At 36.5% G+C, this 20439-nt stretch overlaps 1 protein-coding gene and 1 non-coding gene across 7 annotated transcripts in view; both read right to left on the reverse strand.

Moving 5' to 3' along the window:
- The window catches only part of CCAR1 (cell division cycle and apoptosis regulator 1), a 60525-nt gene that overhangs the window by 14523 nt on the left and 25563 nt on the right, over positions 1-20439 (reverse strand). For all 6 annotated transcript variants that reach the window (XM_055325131.1, XM_055325132.1, XM_055325135.1 and 3 more), the window contains 12 exons: positions 18877-19070; positions 17891-18005; positions 17581-17773; positions 15318-15447; positions 14914-15075; positions 11874-12099; positions 11282-11395; positions 10536-10702; positions 9591-9801; positions 8684-8767; positions 6585-6770; positions 1759-1950 (listed from right to left, as the gene is read on the reverse strand). In XM_055325131.1, coding sequence (XP_055181106.1) covers positions 1759-1950; positions 6585-6770; positions 8684-8767; positions 9591-9801; positions 10536-10702; positions 11282-11395; positions 11874-12099; positions 14914-15075; positions 15318-15447; positions 17581-17773; positions 17891-18005; positions 18877-19070 — 1974 coding nt within the window. The remainder of the gene's footprint in view (positions 1-1758; positions 1951-6584; positions 6771-8683; positions 8768-9590; positions 9802-10535; positions 10703-11281; positions 11396-11873; positions 12100-14913; positions 15076-15317; positions 15448-17580; positions 17774-17890; positions 18006-18876; positions 19071-20439) is intronic.
- LOC129510030 (small nucleolar RNA SNORD98) lies at positions 10834-10898 on the reverse strand. Its single transcript, XR_008664487.1, has one exon. It is a non-coding gene; the product is annotated as a small nucleolar RNA SNORD98 (small nucleolar RNA).

Raw genomic sequence — 20439 nt, forward strand, 5'->3', positions numbered from 1 at the left:
CAGGGAGAAGAAGACTCCATGCAGGGAGCTGGACGTGGGACTTGATCCCGGGTCTCCAGGATCACACCCTGGCGACACTAAACCACTGGGCCACTGGAGCTGCCCTAAATAAAATCTTAAAAAAAAAAAAAAATCTTAGGGCAGGTGGGTGGCTCGGTAAAGTAGCTGACTCTTGATTTCAGCTCAGGTCATGATCTGAGAATCATGAGACTGAGCCCTGTGTTGGGCTCTTTGCTCCCCACGCTCTTCTATGAGTGGGAAGTCTGCTTGAGATTTTCCCTTTCCCTCTGCCAACTCCTACTCTCGCTCTCAAATAAATAAATAAAAATTTAAAAAGAAAACTTTAAAAAAAAATCTTAAAATTTTATTTCTAAGGCTATTTCCAACAGATTCAAAGGGTCCAGAACTTGAAATGGTTGACCACAGCTCTAAAATACATAACCTTTGGGGCACCTGGGTAGCTCAGTGGTTGAACATCTGCCTTTGGTTCAAGTCGTGATCCCAGGGTCCTGGGATCGAGTCCTCATCAAGCTCATTACAGGGAGCCTGCTTCTCCCTCTGCCTATGTCTATGCCTTTCTCTGTCTCTCATGAATAAATAAAATCTTAAAAAATAGAATAAAATACATAATCTTTGGCAGTGTATTCAGAGTATTTAATAAATTTTAATCAGACTATTTTCCTTATCATAAAGGATAATGTAATGTATTAAAATTGAATTTGTGGGACGCCTGGGTGGTTCAGCAGTTGTGGGATGCCTTTGGCTCAGGGCGTGATCCCAGAGTCCTGGGACTGAGTCCCACACTGGGCTCCCTGCATGGAGCCTGCTTCTCCCTCTGCCTATGTCTCTGCCTCTCTGTTTCTCTCATGAATAAATAAAATCTTTATGAAATTATTATTTTGGAATAATTTACATCTTTTTTTAAAGAATGAACCAATCACTTCTTTAGGGATAAAAATATTCATTTATTTTTAAAAATAAACTACATGTTGTAAATCTGTTCTATGATAATGGTAACAAAGAAAGAGATTCAAGTTGAAAAATAAACATCAATTATTTTATCTTCCACCCCAATCAATCACCAAGTATAATTTTAAATCCCACTGAATGGTATTTTAATTCTAGAGTAAATAATAAAGCATTACCTCATTCCCCAAACAGGGAATTACACATTATGTATCATGTGTCTCCTGATATTCTGATAAAAAAACCACAGCACTACTTATGAATTATTTCTTTTAAATAATAATTAAATCAGAACCTGATTAAAATCTTTAGATCCAACTATCAATTTACAGGAAATACAGAGGCCAGAGTAACATTTAAATGATACTACAGGAATGCAATCACAAAAAATGAATCTTATAGGAAAAATCAGCTGGTGTACCCCCCCAACCTTCAAAAATAAATTGCAGGAAAAAAAAGCAAATTCATTTTTTATTTAAAAATAAATTGCAGGGGCAGCCCGGGTGGCTCAGCGGTTTAGCACCGCCATCAGCCCAGGGTTGAGTCCCAGATCAGGCTCCCTACATGGAGCCTGCTTCTTCCTCTGCCTGTGTCTCTGCCTCTCTCTTCTCTCTCTCTCTCTCTCTGTGTGTCTCTCATGAATAAACAATTAAAATCTTTAAAAATAATAAAAAAAACTGCAGGAAAAAAACAAAAACACAGAATCCATGAAAAAGCCAAAGAGATTTAAGAGCTATATTAACCATCAAAATGTGTGTACCTTATATTTAGATCCCGAACTTAAAATATTACCTCAAATGAATGTTCTTTATTATCCTCTAATCTGTAGTCCAAAAGTACACTCAAAGACATAATGCTACAGTCAAACTTTCCACTTTTTGCAGCCCAGTTTGGATGTACAATGATGGCTGGTTCATCAGGCAAAATGTATCTTCTTTCCCGCCGCTGGCGTTCCATTTCCTCTTGACGTTTTCTTTCTTCTTCCTACATATTTGAAATTTTAAGTAATGTTAAACTGCCATGCAAAATATGTATATATCAAGTGTACACTTTGTGACGAAAAAGGGCAAAATTCCCATGACTCCTTTTAGTGATTATGCCAACCATAAGGGCTGGAAAGAAAGTTCAAATTTACTAATGAAGATAGCAGTTTTTATGGCTTCTGCTTTTCTCTTTTGGGATTCCCAGTACAAGAAACTGCCTTCTAAAGAGGAAAAAAAAAATCTGTGTTAACATATAAATCAGATTCTGGAAAATAGTGATAGAGCGTAGTTTCTAGATCTTCCTGAATCCCTACATAAAAAGGGAATAATCTAGACACCAATCCATGTACATTTACAACAAAACAAGGTGAAAAGGTATCCCCATAAACCCCAATACACAACTGAATATGAAAAAACCACAACAACCAGAAGACCTATATGTTAATGGCATCTTTGTAGAGGGAAAAGTAGAAGGAAACAAATAGGGTTGTTTGCTGGATCTAAGAACAGGAAAACCACAAAGCAGTCAATAGACATTCACTGGAAAGTGTGGTCAATTTCGTAACAGCAGGCAACATTTTACTACCAACAACAGTGCGTACAAGGAGCCCATCTTAACATCTGAAAGGACCAAGAACATTCTAGTCCTATGAACTTGCAAAGTTGAATTACCAATCCATCTTTCCAGCACAGGGCCTCATACTGAGGAGAAATTTCTGAAAGCAGAATCAGTCGTGGGCAGGACAGCAAAAACAGAGACTTGGGAGGAAAAGGTCCCAATGAACAGTGACAGAAGAGCAACAGGGGGTTATCTGGGTGGTTTAGCCATTAAGTGTCTGCCTTAGGCTCAGGTCATGATTCCAGGGTCCTGGGATCAAGCCCCACATCAGGCTCCCTCCACAATGGGACGCCTGATTCCCCTCTCCCTATACCCCTCCATCCCCGTTCAAGTTCTCTCAAATAAATATATTAAGTCTTAAAAAAAAAAAAAAAAGAAAAATGGGTAATAACATATTCAAAATAGTCAAAGAAATATAAATGGGAATCAAAGATTTTATATTCAGCAAAACTGACTTTTAAGTACAGTATAGTCAAATTGTTACCAATATACAAGAACTTATATATCGCTACCATGAGTTCTGAGGAACCTCCTAGAGATGAGCTTCAGAGACAATGACAAAAGGACTAGTGGTGAGCATTAGATAATTGTAGAACCAAGACTGAATGAGAATTAAAAGAATACAATATGTAATGATGCTACATGCATCATGCATCCTACATGCTAGGATGATATACTTATAGACAACATAAAAACAATGGGGAGAAAATAAGAATAGGAAATGCAAAAATAATTTTTTAAAAATTTCAGCAATAATCTTGGTGGTATACTATTAGTCCCACATTAGTGTTGTGTCTCTCTATATTTTCCTACCCACTGGACAAAAAAAGACAATTTGAGCTTTAATAAGGATAAGAATTAAAACCCATCAAATGTGTTTAAATCTATAAATTCGGGGCACCTGAATGGCTCAGTTGGTTGAATGTCTGCCTCTGGCTCGATCCTGGAATTGAGTGCCACATCGGGCTCCCTGATGTGGGGAATCTGCTTCTCGCTCTCCTGCCCCTTTCCCCTACTTGTGCGCTAATAAAAAATCCTTAAAAATACATAAATCTATAAATTAATAATGATGTTTACTTTTTAAAGATTTGATTTAGGGATCCCTGGGTGGCGCAGCGGTTTGGCGCCTGCCTTTGGCCCAGGGCGCGATCCTGGAGACCCGGGATCGAATCCCACGTCAGGCTCCTGGTGCATGGAGCCTGCTTCTCCCTCTGCTTGTGTTTCTGCCTCTCTCTCTCTCTGTATGACTATCGTAAAAAAAAAAAAGATTTGATTTAATTATTTATTTGAGAGAGAGTACTAGCAGGGGGAGGGGCAGAGGGAGAAGCAGGCTCCCTGCTGAGGAGGGAGCCCGATGTGGGGCTAGGTCCTGGGATGATCTGAGCTAAGGAGGATGCTCAACCAGCTGAGCCACCCAGGCACCCCATAATGATGTTTAAGAACAAACAGGTAACCATCAGAAGATGACAGGGAAGCAATTCAGTATCTTGAAAACCAGATAAAGGACAACACTGCTTACTTTAGGAACACATATAATAACATGATAACAATATAAAGATTAGCAAGGATCCTGCATGAAGGTTCATTTTGAAGAAGTGTTCTATATTAAAAAAAAAAAAAAAAGAATCAAACATTGATACTGCTTACTGTATGAATTTACCAATAGGTAAAACTATACAACCAAGTAACCAGAGAACAGATGAGGAAAATGTGGGACAACAAAATGGTAAGAATTATGACTATTTTTCAACCCCAATGGGTGCTATCATCAAAAATTAAAAACCAGGGGCAGCCCCGGTGGCTCAGCAGCTTAGCACCGCCTTCAGCCCAGGATATAATACTGGAGACCTGGGATAGAGTCCGACATCAGGCTCCCTGCATGGAGCCTGCTTCTCCCTCTGCCTGTGTCTCTGCCTCTCTCTCATGAATAAAAAAAAAAAAAAAAAACTTATCTGATTATTCTCTCACAATACTTCATAAATGATGATGTGTACTCCACAATGTACTAGGAAACAGATAATGTTGGTCTGTCCAATTACTGGGGTTCTAACATGCTTCCTATATTCCTGTATTTAAAATTCAGAAAACAGGGGATCCCTGGGTGGCTCAGCGGTTTGATGCCTGCCTTTGGCCCAGGGTGTGATCTTGGAGTCCTGGGATCGAGTCCCACACGTCGGGTTCCGGGCATGGAGCCTGCTTCTCCCTCTGCCTGTGTCTCTGCCCTCCCCCCCATGTCTATCATGAATAAATAAATAAAATCTTTAAAAAAATTTAAAAAAAATTCAGAAAACAAATTACAGGCTTATACATCCAAGAGTTATTCTAAGGGCATAAGATGGCTTGAATCTATAGTCTCAGAGTCTTAAGGACTGAAATGCAATCAAATACACAGCTATAGAAGCAGCAAAATTCTGGGACAAGCACTTCACTAGAACTCAATCTCTAAACTTAATGGCTCTGTCAATCAAATTTTCTCTCATTTTCTGTATCTAAGATATAAGGAGTAATTTTTTAAAGTAAACTCTATGCCCAATGTGGGCCTTGAACCCATGACCCCAAGATCAAGAGTTGCATGCTCTAACTGAGCAATCAGGCACTGCAAACATGAATAATCTATTATTCATTCTTAAAAAGGAAGATTAAAAATACATGACTTGGAAATAACTCAAATGTATCTCAAATGGAACTAATAAACTGTGATACGTTGATACTATAGAACGTTATTAAGCAATAAAAAGAAAACAAATTAGTGGGGCGCTTTGCTGGCTCAGTTAGTTGGGCATCGAACTCTTGAATTTTGTCTCAGAGTAGTGGAATAGGTTCCTAAGACAGACTCTACACTCAGCATAGAGTCAGCCTGGGACTCTCTCCCTTTCCCTTTGGCCCCACCCACATGTTCCCTCTGTAAAATAAATGAAAGTTTCTTAAAAAAGGAAAAAATTAGGGGTGCCTGGGTGGCTCAGTGATTGAGTGTCCGCCTTTAGCTCAGGTACTGATCCTGGGGTCCCGGAATCAAGTCCCGAATCAGGCTCCCAACAGGGAGCCCGTTTCTGCCTCCCTCTCATAAAATCTTAAAAAAAAAAAAAGGAAAAAATTAGTGATATGTACAAAATGGGTGAATCTCTAATGTATTATTAAGGTGACTCAATAGGTTACACGGTTCCATTTACATGATATACTGAATAGACAAAACTATAGCAAACAGGTCAGTGGCTCCCAGAGGCTGGCCTCGGGGACAGAAGGTGCACATGGAGACAAGAAAATGCTTACAGGTGAATGCAGAGGATTTTTAGAGTGGTAGACCTGTTTTATGTCTTAATTGTGGTGGTGGTTACATTAACTATATGAATTTGTCAAACCTGCAAAACTGTTCACTATAAAGGTCGAATCTGAAAAAAAAAAAAAAAAAAAAAAAAGGATCCCTGGGTGGCGCAGCGGTTTGGCGCCTGCCTTTGGCCCAGGGCGCGATCCTGGAGACCCAGGATCGAATCCCACATCGGGCTACCAGTGCATGGAGCCTGCTTCTCCCTCTGCCTGTGTCTCTGCCTCTCTCTCTCTCTATGTGACGATCATAAAAAAAATTAAAAAAAAAAAAAAAAAAAGAAAGGTCGAATCTTACAGTTATGTAGTTACATGCTTTTCTTAAAAAAAAGATTTTAGAGAGCGAGTGAGTGAGTGAGCAGGGGGAAGGGGCCCCAGCAATTAATTTTTTTTAAAGATAGATTTATTCATTCATTCATTCATTCATTCATTCATTCATACATACATACATACATACATAGAGAGAAAGAGAGACAGACAGAGAGAGAGGCAGGCAAAGACACAGACAGAGAGAGAAGCAGGCTCCACGCAGGGAGCCCGACGCGAGACTTGATTCCGGGTCTCCAGGATCACAACCCAGGCTGCAGGCGGCACTAATCCACTGCGCCACCGGGGCTGCCCTTAAACCTTAATAAAAGTATACACACACATATTTCAAGAATTCTCTATAAACTAAAATCATATTTAGTATATACCTCTTTATCATCTTCAGATTTCCTATCATCCTCTTCTTCCTCTTCTTTTTCTGATTTCTCTAATTCCTTTTGTTCTTCTTTTTGCTCTTCTACTTTAAGCTGTTTTGTCAATCGGGCTATTAACTGGGATTTTAATCCTTTAGAACTAAGAGCTCGACTTTCTAATTCTTTCCGGAGATCATTTACCTAAATATAATGAGCGTAAAAACAGAGAAGAAGAAAATGAGATATTGAAATAGGGAACAAACTATGCAATTATCTTTTATCTGATCTTTAAAATGTTGGTGAAAAATATACTTGTATAGCTCAGAACATGTTTGTGAAAATGCAAACTGTCAGAATATTTTTGGGAAATAATTTGTAACATGTTTTAAGATGCTTAAAGAAAAGTTAATGCTCTTTGACACAGTACTTCTAATTTCTGGGAATTTACCCTAAAGAAATATTCCAAACACAGAGGGGGAAAAAAAACCCACAAAAAACCTTTTTGTATTCCTTTGTTAACAGTCCCTTCCTCAAAAACATGACGATTCTAAATATCCAATAAAAGAATAATACCACATCAACTAGATGGGAGGAATACAGAACAATTAAAATTAATTAATGGGGGGCACCTGGGTGGCTTAGTCAGTGGGGATCTGCCTTTGGCTCAGGCTGTGATCTCAGGGTTCTTTGTGAAGCCCTGTTTCAGACTCCCTGTTCAGTAGGGAATCTGCTTCTGGCACCTACCCCGTCCCCCACCTCCCACGTGTGAACCCACAGATACTCTCTCTCGCTAATGAATAAAATCTTTAAAATAAAAATAATTACATGGGAAACACCAACATTAATTGAAAAGGATGAGACTGCAACTGTTTTATACATAATCAGAAACCAGCCAACAAACCATAAAACTTGTACCCCCCAAAAAAATAATGGAAAAAATATCAAAAATATAATAGTGGTTGTGTTTGAGTTTATAGGCCTGAGTAACTTTTATCTTCTATTTTTTACATATATTCTAGTTTTTAAAAAAAAACATGCAGGCAGCCCGGATGGCTCAGCAGTTTAGTGCCGCCTTCAGTCCAGGACGTGATCCTGGAGACCTGGGATCGAGTCCCATGTCAGGCTCCCTGCATGGAGCCTGCTTCTTTCTCCCTTTGTCTGTGTCTTTGCCTCTCTCTCTCTCTGCTCTCATGAATTAAAAAAAAGCATACATTATAATCAAAAGAAATACAAGTTTTAACATTAGAAACTGGTAAAGCCATCAGTTTGATAAAAAGTCCTGGGATACAGGTTTAATCTAATTACCTGTATGTTCTGAATCCACAGTTCTCTATATGAAACCTGACGTTGATGACAACTTGAGGCAATACAAAAATAAACATTTTTATGATATATATTCTCTACTTAGCAACGTGGTTTAATAAACTAGTTTCATACAAAAGAAGAAAATGCTTTTTTGCTGTTAACAGATAACTTTTTTGCTGATAACAGAATGTGTTAAAATAGGCTGCAAAAGCATGAGCAACCAGCTTCTGATCTTCTGATATATGTAGAATGTACATATGCAGAATGTATGGATCTACATTCACATTATAAATTCAGAGATGAAAAAGTGTAGAATGATAATAGGTCCAAAGACATTGGGGAACAAAGAAAAACTAGTACAGGTTAACCAAAGAATTTCAAAAGAGGTTTTTAAATTATTTCCTTCCCAGTTCAGATGCGTATCGGTCTACTTTTTAAATTTTATTTTAAAAACTAAAATAATCTTGGTAATCCTTTTCCTGTTTCCTCCCTTTTCCTTGAATATAAATTACTTAAATGCAGAAATTCTGCCTTCTTGGTCAGTTCCCAAATCAAAAAATGATGTTGCTCACACTATAGGCACTTGTATATTACATTTGACAGATCCTGGCTGCAGTGAGACTTATGAAGTCACCTTTTATTTAATCATTACACACACACAAATACAATATAGAATATTTATATAAAACCTGTGGGAAAAAAAAAAACCTGTGATTTTTATTTTTAATGGTTTTATATGATAAAACACTGATCTCATTCTCTATTCTTATCAGAGATTTCAAATTAAATACCATCAATTTCAAAGTTACCTTCATTGTCTTTGGATCAAGTTTAGACCAATGGGTAGGAGTGGAAATTTCTTTAGCTTCACCATCATCCTTCTCTTCTTCATCCTGATATACAAAGTTAAGAACATAATTACTATTCTGAAACCTTAATATAAAGGTAATTTATTTTTAAAAGTCTGTTGCTGATCTGTGCAAGGTCACAAATGTTTCAGATTGTCTTCTCCTAAAGTTATTTATTATTTAGGCAAGTCCACGTACATACATTCTACCACTTTTAACTGATCACAAAGACACTCATCAGCCAATCAAAGCCAGATCTGTGAAACACAAAAGGGTGATAAATTACAACACAAAGGATATCAGGGATGCACAAACACTGCCGGTCTCCACTAACCACACAGTGTGTGATCTTGCCCCAATTTTCAAGCCACCCAAAGTTAAGACTGATTTAGTCAGACCTTTCAAATGTACCAAAGACGATGCCACATAGCCTGAAATGTCAAATCTCTCAGACTTGTGGTTGTCCAATTTCAAATATCCATGACTAGAACTGATGACCGTGAAAGAGAAAATTTTTAAAATTTTAGAAAATGGCAAAATGTTTAAAATGGCTTAATACTGAATCTTGCTCAACAACTGGTCCCAGATTCCAGCAACTAGACCTATGATAAAAACAAAATTCTGTGCAATTTAAGCACAACTTATTTTCCTTTGAGGTCTCAGCACTCTTAAACTTAACAAACTAGACAGATTTTTTTTTTTAAAGGAAAAGAAAATACAACTATACTGCTGAAAGCTGGATTACCAGTCGCTGTTACCAGTTATGTTCCTCCATGTGTGTTTGTTATGTAGTGTGTGGTGTGCATTTGTGCCTGTGTTCCTGTGCCTGTGAGAAGCGGAAATAGAAAAAGGGATTAGCGTTCAGTGCCTGTTCTCCATCAGCCTCCTTGCGTTCACCCTGAAGCTTCTCGACCAGCTGCTGCTTGTATCCTCGGGAGAGGGTTTCCCACTCTGAGCGGGTGGGAAGGCAATGCCAAACATCCGGGAAAAATAAAACCACTGTCTCCACATGAGCTGGAACTGTACGCCCCTTGTGGGTCTCCTCAGGGCGATGGTAGCGAATCTCTGCAAAACGGTACCTGTTGCAAGGGAAGAAGCATGTTGGAAAAAAAATTCTAAAATACATTTTAAAGACCCTAGTTCACTTGTAGCACATCAAGTAAAGAAATTTTGCTGCAAGAACTTGAGGTTGGTCTAAAGAAAAAAAAATTATAGAAGCCATAGTTCCTCTTTTGGTACATTTGTACAATATTTTATGGTTAAAAGAATATGTTTCCCAAAGCATTTTAAGTTTGATTATAGAGCTACCCATATTTTAGAGAATACCTGAAGAAGCTGGATAGCTGTTCAGATTTCATGAGCTAAAAAAAGAATATTCTCAATTAAGTCACAAGAAATATACTAAAATACAAAAGACAAATAAGCCTCAAGAGAAAATATGGCTGAACAAAAATAATCAGCAACTACATCATTTTATAACAAAAGAATTATAATGAAATGAAGTTCTCTCTCTTGACGATCTTCTCCAGCTATGCATGAAATGAAAAATATTTTCAACATACATCCAACTTCCGAAGTAAAGCATAACAAAACATTTAAATAATTTTCAGTTTATTTTGATTAGTTCTTAATTCTTTTACCCCCCAAACATTTTTGGCACCAAATAAACTTTTGCTACAAATGGGGATTTTCCTTTGAGATTACCTGCATGATCAAGGTTGCTAAAATAAGGGGAAAGGGGTGGCTGACAGATAAGAACATCTATATAAACTAAGAAAAAACGTTTCTAATCAGGAAATGAATTAGTACTTACCATTGTGTGCATACACTTAGATCAATGCCTGTCAGAGCCTTACAACAACGAATAGCAGTCTTAATCAACACAGAGGGGTCTTTTTCTGGGTCTGGTCCATCCAACGAAGGAGACCAGTGGCCTCCAATGGCCATGGCTTCATCCTTGCCTTTCATGCCCACTAAAAACTAATTCAAAACAAAAAATCATTTACATATATAATGCAACTTGTCAAATTACAAATAAGATACTTGAAAAGGAAAGGTACAAACCTTTCCAATATCATTTTTACTACCTCTGGTATCTGTGAGTCAAGGAAGAGTTCAGTTCATCGTGTTCCACACTGCATTTCAGCAATGGAATAGGATTTATACATCATAACTCATCCTTCTAAAATATTTCTTCAGATAAAGAATTCTTTAAAGAAACAAGCTATAATTCACACTTTAAGAGAATCCAAAGATACACTAATAAATCCATTACCACTAAGATTTTACTGTGCTATGAATATAACACCAAAATGACAGCTGAACACTAGTGAAATACAAATAAGATATACCCACGATCTGCAATGAAAAAGAATCTACATTATTAAATTCTGAGTGCCTTAACAGTAGAAAAATTAGTTATTAATTAGTAAGTTAAATGTATTTTTAATTTTACACACACACACACACACACACACACACACACACACACACACACACACACACACAACTAAGCAAAGCAAATATACGCCTGAAGTTAAAATAAATGTTTCACTTTACCTTAACAAGTCTAGCAGGATGTTGAAATCCATCTCGAAGTTCTTGTGGGTCTTCAGCAAGAGCACATGACTTATGATACAAATCTTCCATACTAGGACTAGCCATCAGCATTACCTATTATAGTCAAATAATTCAATCCTGTCAAAAGTCTAAAGTAATGTAAAAAAATGAGAAGCACTACTAATTACCCTTACATACTAGATATCCAAAAATTTTTTTATAAAAATGGAAAGTATAACGCTACAGCAGAAATGGTATTAGATACTTCATATTAATGATAAGAGTTTTGTCAAGAAATGTTTCTTGATCAATGTTCTATAATAGCCAAAAACGATCCAACCATAAGCAATATACTGAATGTTACCCTGAAGACTAACATATATAAGGTATTCACCAACATTACATTTTATCTGAAGGTACCAGAAGTCACAGAACAGTCCAAAAAGCTCAGTAAAATCAACTTCACCTTCATGTTTATGAGTTTCGAAATGTTAAAGCAATAACCATAAATTTTACAGCTTAAGAGGCAAGACACACTCTTACTATGAGTAACTGCTCAGAAATTTTAGCTGTATTATCACAGAATACAAACCTTTGCACTGTATAAATGGTCAGCATCTGGTGGATCAAGAATGGCCATATTTTTTTCTAAGGACTCTACTTCTCTGTGCATTACATAGAAATTGCAGTAATTTCCCAGCTGAAATGGTCTTGACAAAGGGAAAGCATCCACCCATGTAAACTGAGCATCAAAAAAGTCACTAGGTATATATAAATTCTGATAACGGCGCCTTAGTTCCATCATGTCACAACTAGGACTGAAAAACAGACATAAGTAGTGAATAAATAGCCTTAATATCAAAGATTATACAAACATTCACTCCATTCTGCATCGAAATATATAATCTGACATGGTTAAAAGCCAGCTGAAAATGGTCAGAGTCAATTATTAATGAGCTACAGATTTGCAAAGAGCCATAGGAAACCTTATTTTCACAAATTGTCTAGTTACAGCTTTAAATAAATAACTGGTACCTAAGTGTTACCTTCATTTCTTTCCTTTTTGTGTGTAGCTTAAAATTCATTAGAGACCTGCTGAAGTAACTTCAACACCAGCTCCAGAGAAGATAGGAACAAAAAGCAGTTCTACCTCAGTTGAAACTATGCATTTTTTTAGAAAATTAGAATTCATACAGAATGGATAAAAATAAGGGACAAGAATGGTACCAAATGATGAGTATCCTCAATCAGTTTAATACAATGTGGAAAAAAAAAACTTTATTTTATAAGTAATATCCTAGATCAAATATATTCAAAATTAAGTGCAAAAATCCACATGAAAGCTAAATCCAAATGTATTTTGGATTATCTAGCACCCCTCTACTTCTATCTCTCTGTTAATGAATAAGATCTATACCTGGTTGTTTATTATGTAAAGAAGTAAGTTTCATGCCTTTTAAATCTGGCATACTGATTTTTTTTTAAAAGGATGATTTCCTTTTTGCTAAGAAGCAGGGCTTTTAAAGGAAAGGAACTCAAAGGTAAATCAATCTGGTAAAAGAACAAAGGATTTCTATTAAAAGTATAACAAAAAGGGGAAAACAATTTGTAAGATGAAAAGATAAATACATTATCCTTTTTATTACCTACTTTCTTCAATTGTGTTTTTTTAAAAACAAGGGTATAAAATATGACTTAATATATTTGTAGGGGTATCTTTTTACTTGAAGCCTAAAAATAACAAATGTATAATAATAAACTTGTCAGGTACATTTGCTAATAAGGTAAGATTCTGCTGTTAAAAAAGAAAATGTGTAAAGTAGGTATTAGAGGTTTGTGTTTTTTAAGTGTTGCAAACAGAAAGTGTAATAGTTTCTTAGTTTTCCATCACTAGTTGTGTTTTACCAGTATTTCCATCACTAGTTGTGTTTTACCAGTATTAAAACTACAATAAAACAATGTACAAATGAGTCATTTCTTGGCATACAGTCTTTTTTAACCACATTATGATAAAACAATCTTGATTTCTACAACTATCAATGAGAAAAGGTATTGATATTTTAAAATGATTTTTTTTGTAATGGGTTGATTTGATATTCTAGGAATTTATTTTGAAGTGATGAAATGAAACTGAAGGTCTAATTTGGAAGAAGATAGATAACTATTGAATTTATAACCTATCCATGACAATTCTCCCCAAAAGTAGCATTCCATACTGGAACAGTCTAGAGCAAAGATGCTCTCTCTATTCAATATCTTTGGGACTGGAGAAGTGTTTTTGGCTCTAATAAGGTACTCTGATATATGTAGCCTAGATATTTTAAAAATACAAGTAAACAGGAATAACAAGAAAAATATAAATTTGACCACACGACTAAATGACCATTAACTATATAACAAGCAAAGTTACTAAGCAAGATTATTTTTTGGCACTGAGTAGCTTAAGTAAATTACAGTGTTTTACCCAACTTACAAATGAATATACAGAAATTTAAATTTTTGATAGGTCAGTATTTTGAGTAATAATTACACTATTCTTTGTTGAAACACACTAATACTTCCTCAGGAGACTGAAGTGCATATAGTTATTTGTTCCCATGCTAAAGAGCTTTAAACACTGCTTTTAATGATTCTTTTTTTTTTTAATGATTCATTTTTATTTTACTATTTGTTTTCTCTATTAATTTATCTCTTCACAACTGCCACTCCCAGGGCCTTTAAATAATTCTTCCTTTCCCTTAGACTAAATTAGTCATTTTATCAGTTTGCCTTTTTATGAATTACAACTTTGAAGTTATTACCTGGCCATGACATCTCACCACCACCATTAATTATGGAGTATCTACAACTGCTAAGATTGGATAAAGTGCTCTATATATATGAATTCAATTTAACCTTAGTAATTCAGCTAGTTGATAAAATTCCCATTTTGCAGGTTAAAGTAAGAAACTCTTATTAACTTGTCCATTACCTCTGACTCCAAAGGCTAAAAAATGTATTTATGCACATGTATTTATGTTCTTATGTCTGTGACAGCATATGTACGTCTTTGTTGCTATCATGGCACAGTGTCACAACTAACTTTAAATAATTGGTCCAGGGATCCCTGGGTGGCACAGCGGTTTGGCGCCTGCCTTTAGCCCAGGGCGCGATCCTGGAGAGCCAGGATCGAATCCCACATCGGGCTCCCGGTGCATGGAGCCTGCTTCTCCCTCTGCCTATGTCTCTGCGCCTCTCTCTCTCTCTCTGTGTGACTATCATAAATAAATAAAAATTAAAAAAAAAATTAAAAAAAAATAATTGGTCCATTTCATCATACACAATGGACTACCCATGGATTTAATAAAGTTATCAATAAATCTGGACCTTAAATGACTAACTTTAAGAAACAAATTAAAACAAGTTCATTACAGAGCAGCTGTCCTTTTTAATAGCTGTTATCTTTAATGAATATATGAAAATAATACGCCCTTGCAAAAGACTCAATTCCTACTTCAAACTGCATTTCTGCCCTATGTAAACTAAAGATCACGAATGAAAGTTCTAAGAAAAATATCTCCATATATCCTACTAAATTAGACAAAATTACAGAGTTGGAAACTCAATAAAAACAATGAGGGAAAAGAACTTACCAATCTAAGGAAAATTTTGAAAACTGAACTGTGTAACGTGGAACAACACGTCGAACTCTCCGAGGTGATCGTTCTCTCTCTCTTCGAGGAGATCTCTCCCGGGAACGCTTTCTTTGAGGAGATCTTTCTCTGGATCTACGTCTTTCTCTCTCCCTTTCACGACTTAAAACAAAATTTCCTAAAATTACTAATATTGCCGGCATTACCGAAGAGTTCTTTGATAAAATAAATATAATAGATAATATAAGCAAGATTCTCTAATATAGTTTAACAACTTCTAAAAATAGTACAATATGTGATACACAAACTCCCCCCATAACCATTTTGAAACATACAATTTGTGGCATTAAGTGCATTCACAATGTGCAACCATCACCACTATCAAAAGTATACTTTAAAAATACCTTCGGTCATCTTTTCTGTTAGGCACCTGATCCCCTCTATCATTCCTTCCTGAAAATCTGGAAGGTGGATCTAATCTTCGTGCTGGTTGTGGCTGTGAAACTATACGGACAGGAGGCTGCAATAAACCAGCTTTAAAAGACAGAGAAAAAAATATTTTAGCTCAACTAAAAATATTACCTAGTTGAGTTTTATTTATTTTTTTAAATATTTATTTATTTATGATAGTCACAGAGAGAGAGAGAGAGAGGCAGAGACATAGGCAGAGGGAGAAGCAGGCTCCATGCACCGGGAGCCTGACGTGGGATTCGATCCCAGGTCTCCAGGATCGCGCCCTGGGCCAAAGGCAGGCGCCAAACCGCTGCGCCACCCAGGGATCCCCCCTAGTTGAGTTTTACAACTAGAAAACTGGCTAGTATCTTAAGCTTTGTGGCCAGGTAGCAGACATCACTTTTATATTTGTATTTATTTTTTACAATCATTTAAAAATGCAAAAGCCATTTGTAGCTCAGGCGTCATGTAAACCAGCCATGGACCAAATCAAAGGGCTATAGTTTGAAATCCTTGATCCATAAACAATAAACCAAAGATTGCTGTACAATGAGGCATTCACAGGCTGCCAAACTATCATCCAAAGATTACCTATACATAAAGAACTCCTTATAATGGAGAGATCTCTACTCTGACCTAGTAATCACATTTAGCATCAATTAATGGAAGAAGTTCACATATACCTCCTAGTATCATGCAATAAAATTACAAAACATCACCTATAATGTGTTCTACCCAAAGCCTTTTTTTTTTTTTTTTTTTTTTTTTAAGAGAGAGTGCACAAGTGAGTTATGGGTAGGGACAGAAGGTGAGGAGAAGAAAATCTTAAGCAGGCTCCTGAAGATAACATGCCCCAGAGAAATCCAGGCACACTGCCCCTAAACAAATACACAAGGACATTTATTGCCGCATCTTCTGAAACCAAAAAACTAGAAACAATCCTAATGTTTACCAGGGAACAGAACTGTAAATAAACTGTACAATATTCATACATATAATATTATCTAATAATGAAAATGAATGAGCCAGAGAGAAAAAATAGTATGAAAAACTTTTAGAACATAATGCTGAAAAAATTAAGTCCTACACAACAGTTTATATAAATGGAATCACACTATGTAAAATTCAAAGATAGACAAATCTAAACTGTATTATGAGGATGCATATTTAGAGAATAAAACTATCATAAAAGTAAACTAGCAAAACTGTATTTTTTTACCCAAGTATTGATTAGATAGGTGTTTAGTAACTCATTACACTGTAATCTTTTTAATCATTTTGTTATAAGTATGCAATTATTTTAATATAAGAGAAAATGCAAATTAACACTTTTAAAAGTACTAATTAGGGGTGCCTGGGTGGCTCAGCCAGTTAAACATCTGACGCTTGATTTCAGCTCAGGTCAAGATCTCATAGTCATGACCCCCTCCATAGGGCTACACATTCAGTGGAGTCTGCTTGAGGTTCTTCCTCTCCTCTCCCTTTCCCTCTACCCTTCTCCCTATTCCTGTGCTAAGATAGATAAATCTTAAAACAAAAACTAGAAACAACTAATTAAGAATGCTTCTGTTAAGCCAAGGCTATCTTGTTAATGTTATTTCAATAAAAGTGTCCATAGTTTCAAATAATTTGCAAAGGAAAACGTAAAATACAGTTCATTTATGTCGTGCACTATAATTCCTCAAATAATTTAAAGTTCTATTACCAGACAATATATATGTGAAATACCTGAGGTGGCCCAGTAGGTTATGTGAGCAACTCTATAGACTTTTGCTCAGGTCATGATCTCAGGATCCTGAAATCGAGCCCCACCCAAATTGGGCTCACTGCTCAGTGGGATGTCTGTTGAAGATACTCTCTCCCCCTCTCTGCCATTCCCCCCACCCTCAAATTAAAAATAAATGAATAAAATGTTATATTTATATGACATTTTCTTCCATTACAGGTAAGATACCTAAAAGGACTTGGGATTAACAGTTTTGATTTTTAAGTTCACAAAGAGCATGTCTTTATATAAGAGCAATAATATAAAAATACTTCCAAATAGCTACAGAAGTAAAAGTGGTATACACAAGATAGTTAAACTTCCTTTCAACTATTCTGGAAATCCCTGCCCTTTATAATTAAAAGCATATTCTCCTTATTTTTAATAACTACACAGCTGTAAAAGTTATGTGTTAATCTGGAACAGAAAAGACACATTGTAAGTAATACCTTTTTGCTGTGGCTGCTGTAATAAAGGCTGCGGCTGAGTCTGCAATAATGGTGTAATAGAAGCTGCTGAGATCTGGGCCTGCAGCAGGGACTGGGGCTGGGGCTGAGCTTGAACACCAAATGTTGTCTGTGGAGCAATTGGCTGAAGTACAGCAGGAGGAGTCTTCAGTAAGGGTTGAGTTTGGGATTGATTCTTAACAAAAACAAAAACCAACCAAACAAAAAAAATTTAAATAGGAAGAAAACACTTTGAAAATTAGAAGACTGAATCACCACATTTCTAAAACACCTAACTCAGTATTTTAGATACCTGATTTGGTAGCGTTTGAATTCTTTGTGCATTCCATTTAAAAGGCATATTGGGATTATATGTAGCTTCAACCAATACTCTGTCACCCACTTGAGGGGTTTTCCCTTTGACAGCACTGGAAAAAAAGTTAAGTTAAATATACATATAATTAAGAGATTACTAAAAAAAAAAACAAACCCACTTATATTTGTATTTTATCTAATGTAAACTATCTGAAAAGGAAATCTAAAAAGCCCCTTTAAAAAGTAGATATACCTCCTAGACTTCTTTAAAACTCACGTTTCACCCTCTCTAAAAAGAACAGGGTTTGAAGTAGAAGAAATAACTTTGCACCCCATATTCTACCAATATTGTGTCCGTCCTTCTTCAGTACTTTCTAACTTTAATAATCCAAGTGTAAGATTGATTTCCTTTGGGCTGTGGAGTGATAGGAGAAATGAAGATGGAAAACAGGAGACCCATTTTTAGAAAAAATTCATAATAATTAAATTTCCCAAAATGAAGTACTTCTAAGGCAGTTCATTAGGAATATAGTTGAAACATCCAAGGAAAATCTTTTTATGCAACCACCATTACAGTAACAAAATACTATTCTGAATGTTAGTCATTAATCATTCAATCCTACTCATTATTTTTTCAAATAAAAGTGCTTTTTTAGTATATAGTGTCGTTAGATATGTCAAACAGAAGATTAAATTTTAAAAGGCACAGAACTATTTCAATCTCTAATCTGTTGCCCATAAAGAGTTGGAAAAATTAACTCACTCCTATGAAACATGTATAAAGAATTCACCATAATTACTTTATTCAGTAACCAGAAGATATCTTCACTCATAATCTCCATCAAAAAAGGCTAGATAAAAATTAATACTAGATGATTAAAACAAAAAATTATACCAAAAACACAATCCTATGCCACAATTAGGCCTCATCAATATATTTCATGCTAAATACAGGCAGCATTTGCCAACACCTAATTAAGTTACCTAAGCTGAAAGAACACATCTTCATCCACAAATCCAAATGTATCATGTAGTTTTGTAACTACGCCTGTAAAAACACGTTGTTTCTGAGGTTGGGTTTGTTGCTGACTGGATCTTGGTGTGGGATATGATACAGTTATCTGTGCTGCAGGCTGAGGAGTAGACAGGCTAAGGCTTGTAGGCAGTGCAACCGCTGGCTACAAAACAAAATCAAGATCAACTTAAGCTAGTGATATGACAGACTCTAGAAATTAAAAATGACTGCTCTAACTCAAAATGCTAAAAGTAACTTTTTTTTTCAAGATTTTATTTATTCATGATAGTCAGAGAGAGAGAGAGAGAGAGAGAGAGGCAGAGACACAGGCAGAGGGAGAAGCAGGTTCCATGTACCGGGAGCCCGACATGGGACTCAATCCTGGGGTCTCCAGGATCGTGCCCTGGGCCAAAGGCAGGCACTAAACCGCTGCACCACCCAGGGATCCCCAAAATACTAAAAATAACTTATTTGAAGTTAGGAAACACACACGTACACCTTGAAGATGAAAATCAAGTCTCAAAAAAGCTTTTCTTTCCTTTAAATCTACCTCAACGTTAAGTTCCTTCAAATGTTTTCACATATTATTCTAGGAAAAGAATATATACCACAGTGAAATGAGTTTTAAAAATACTGCAGGGAGCATCTGAGTGCCTTCATTGGTTGAGTGTCCAACTCTTCGGCTAAGGTCATGATCTCAGGGTCATGAGATCAAGCCCCACATTTGGCTCTGTGCTCAACAAGGAGTTTACTTGGGATTCTTTATTCCCTCTCCCTTTGCCCTTCCGCACTTAAGCACAAATACACATCCTCTCTCTAAAATAAATAATGCAGGGGCACCTGGGTGGTTCAGTGGTTGAACATTTGCCTTTGACTCAGGTCATGATCCCAAAATCCTGGGACTGATTCTCGTATCAGGGTGCCTGCAGGGAGCCTGCTTCTTTCTCTGCTAATGTCCCTGCCCCTCTCTCTGTGTCTCTCATGACTGAATGAATAAATAAAATCTTAAAAAAAATTAAAAATAAAATAAAATAAAAAGTGCATATTGGGTGGCCTGGGTGGCTCAGGCAGTTAAGCATCCGAACTTCATTTCTCAGGGTTGTGAGATCGAGACCCTCATCAGACTCATGTGCTGCACATGGAGTCTGCTTACGATTCTCTCTCCTTGGGCAGCCCGGTGGCACAGTGGTTTAGCACCACCTGCAGCCTGGGGTGTCATCCTGGGGACCCAGGATCGAGTCCCACGTCGGGCTCCCTAAATAGAGCCTGCTTCTCCCTCTGCCTGTGTCTCTGCCTCTCTCTCTCTCTCATGAATAAATAAAATATTAAAAACAAGAACAAAAACAAAAAACTATTCTCTCTCCTTCCTCCTGTGCTGCCCCCCCAAAATACTGCATATATTAGAGGTGCCTGGCTGGCTCACTCTTGGTCTTGGGGTTGTGGGTTTGAGCCCAAGATGGGAGTAGAGATTACTTAGAAAAAAGGAAAAGCATGTGAATTTTAGTCCCCTCTTAAATTTTTTTTTTTGTTTT

The sequence above is a fragment of the Nyctereutes procyonoides genome, unplaced genomic scaffold (assembly GCF_905146905.1).
Source record: "Nyctereutes procyonoides isolate TBG_1078 unplaced genomic scaffold, NYPRO_anot_genome, whole genome shotgun sequence".
NCBI lineage: Eukaryota > Metazoa > Chordata > Mammalia > Carnivora > Canidae > Nyctereutes > Nyctereutes procyonoides.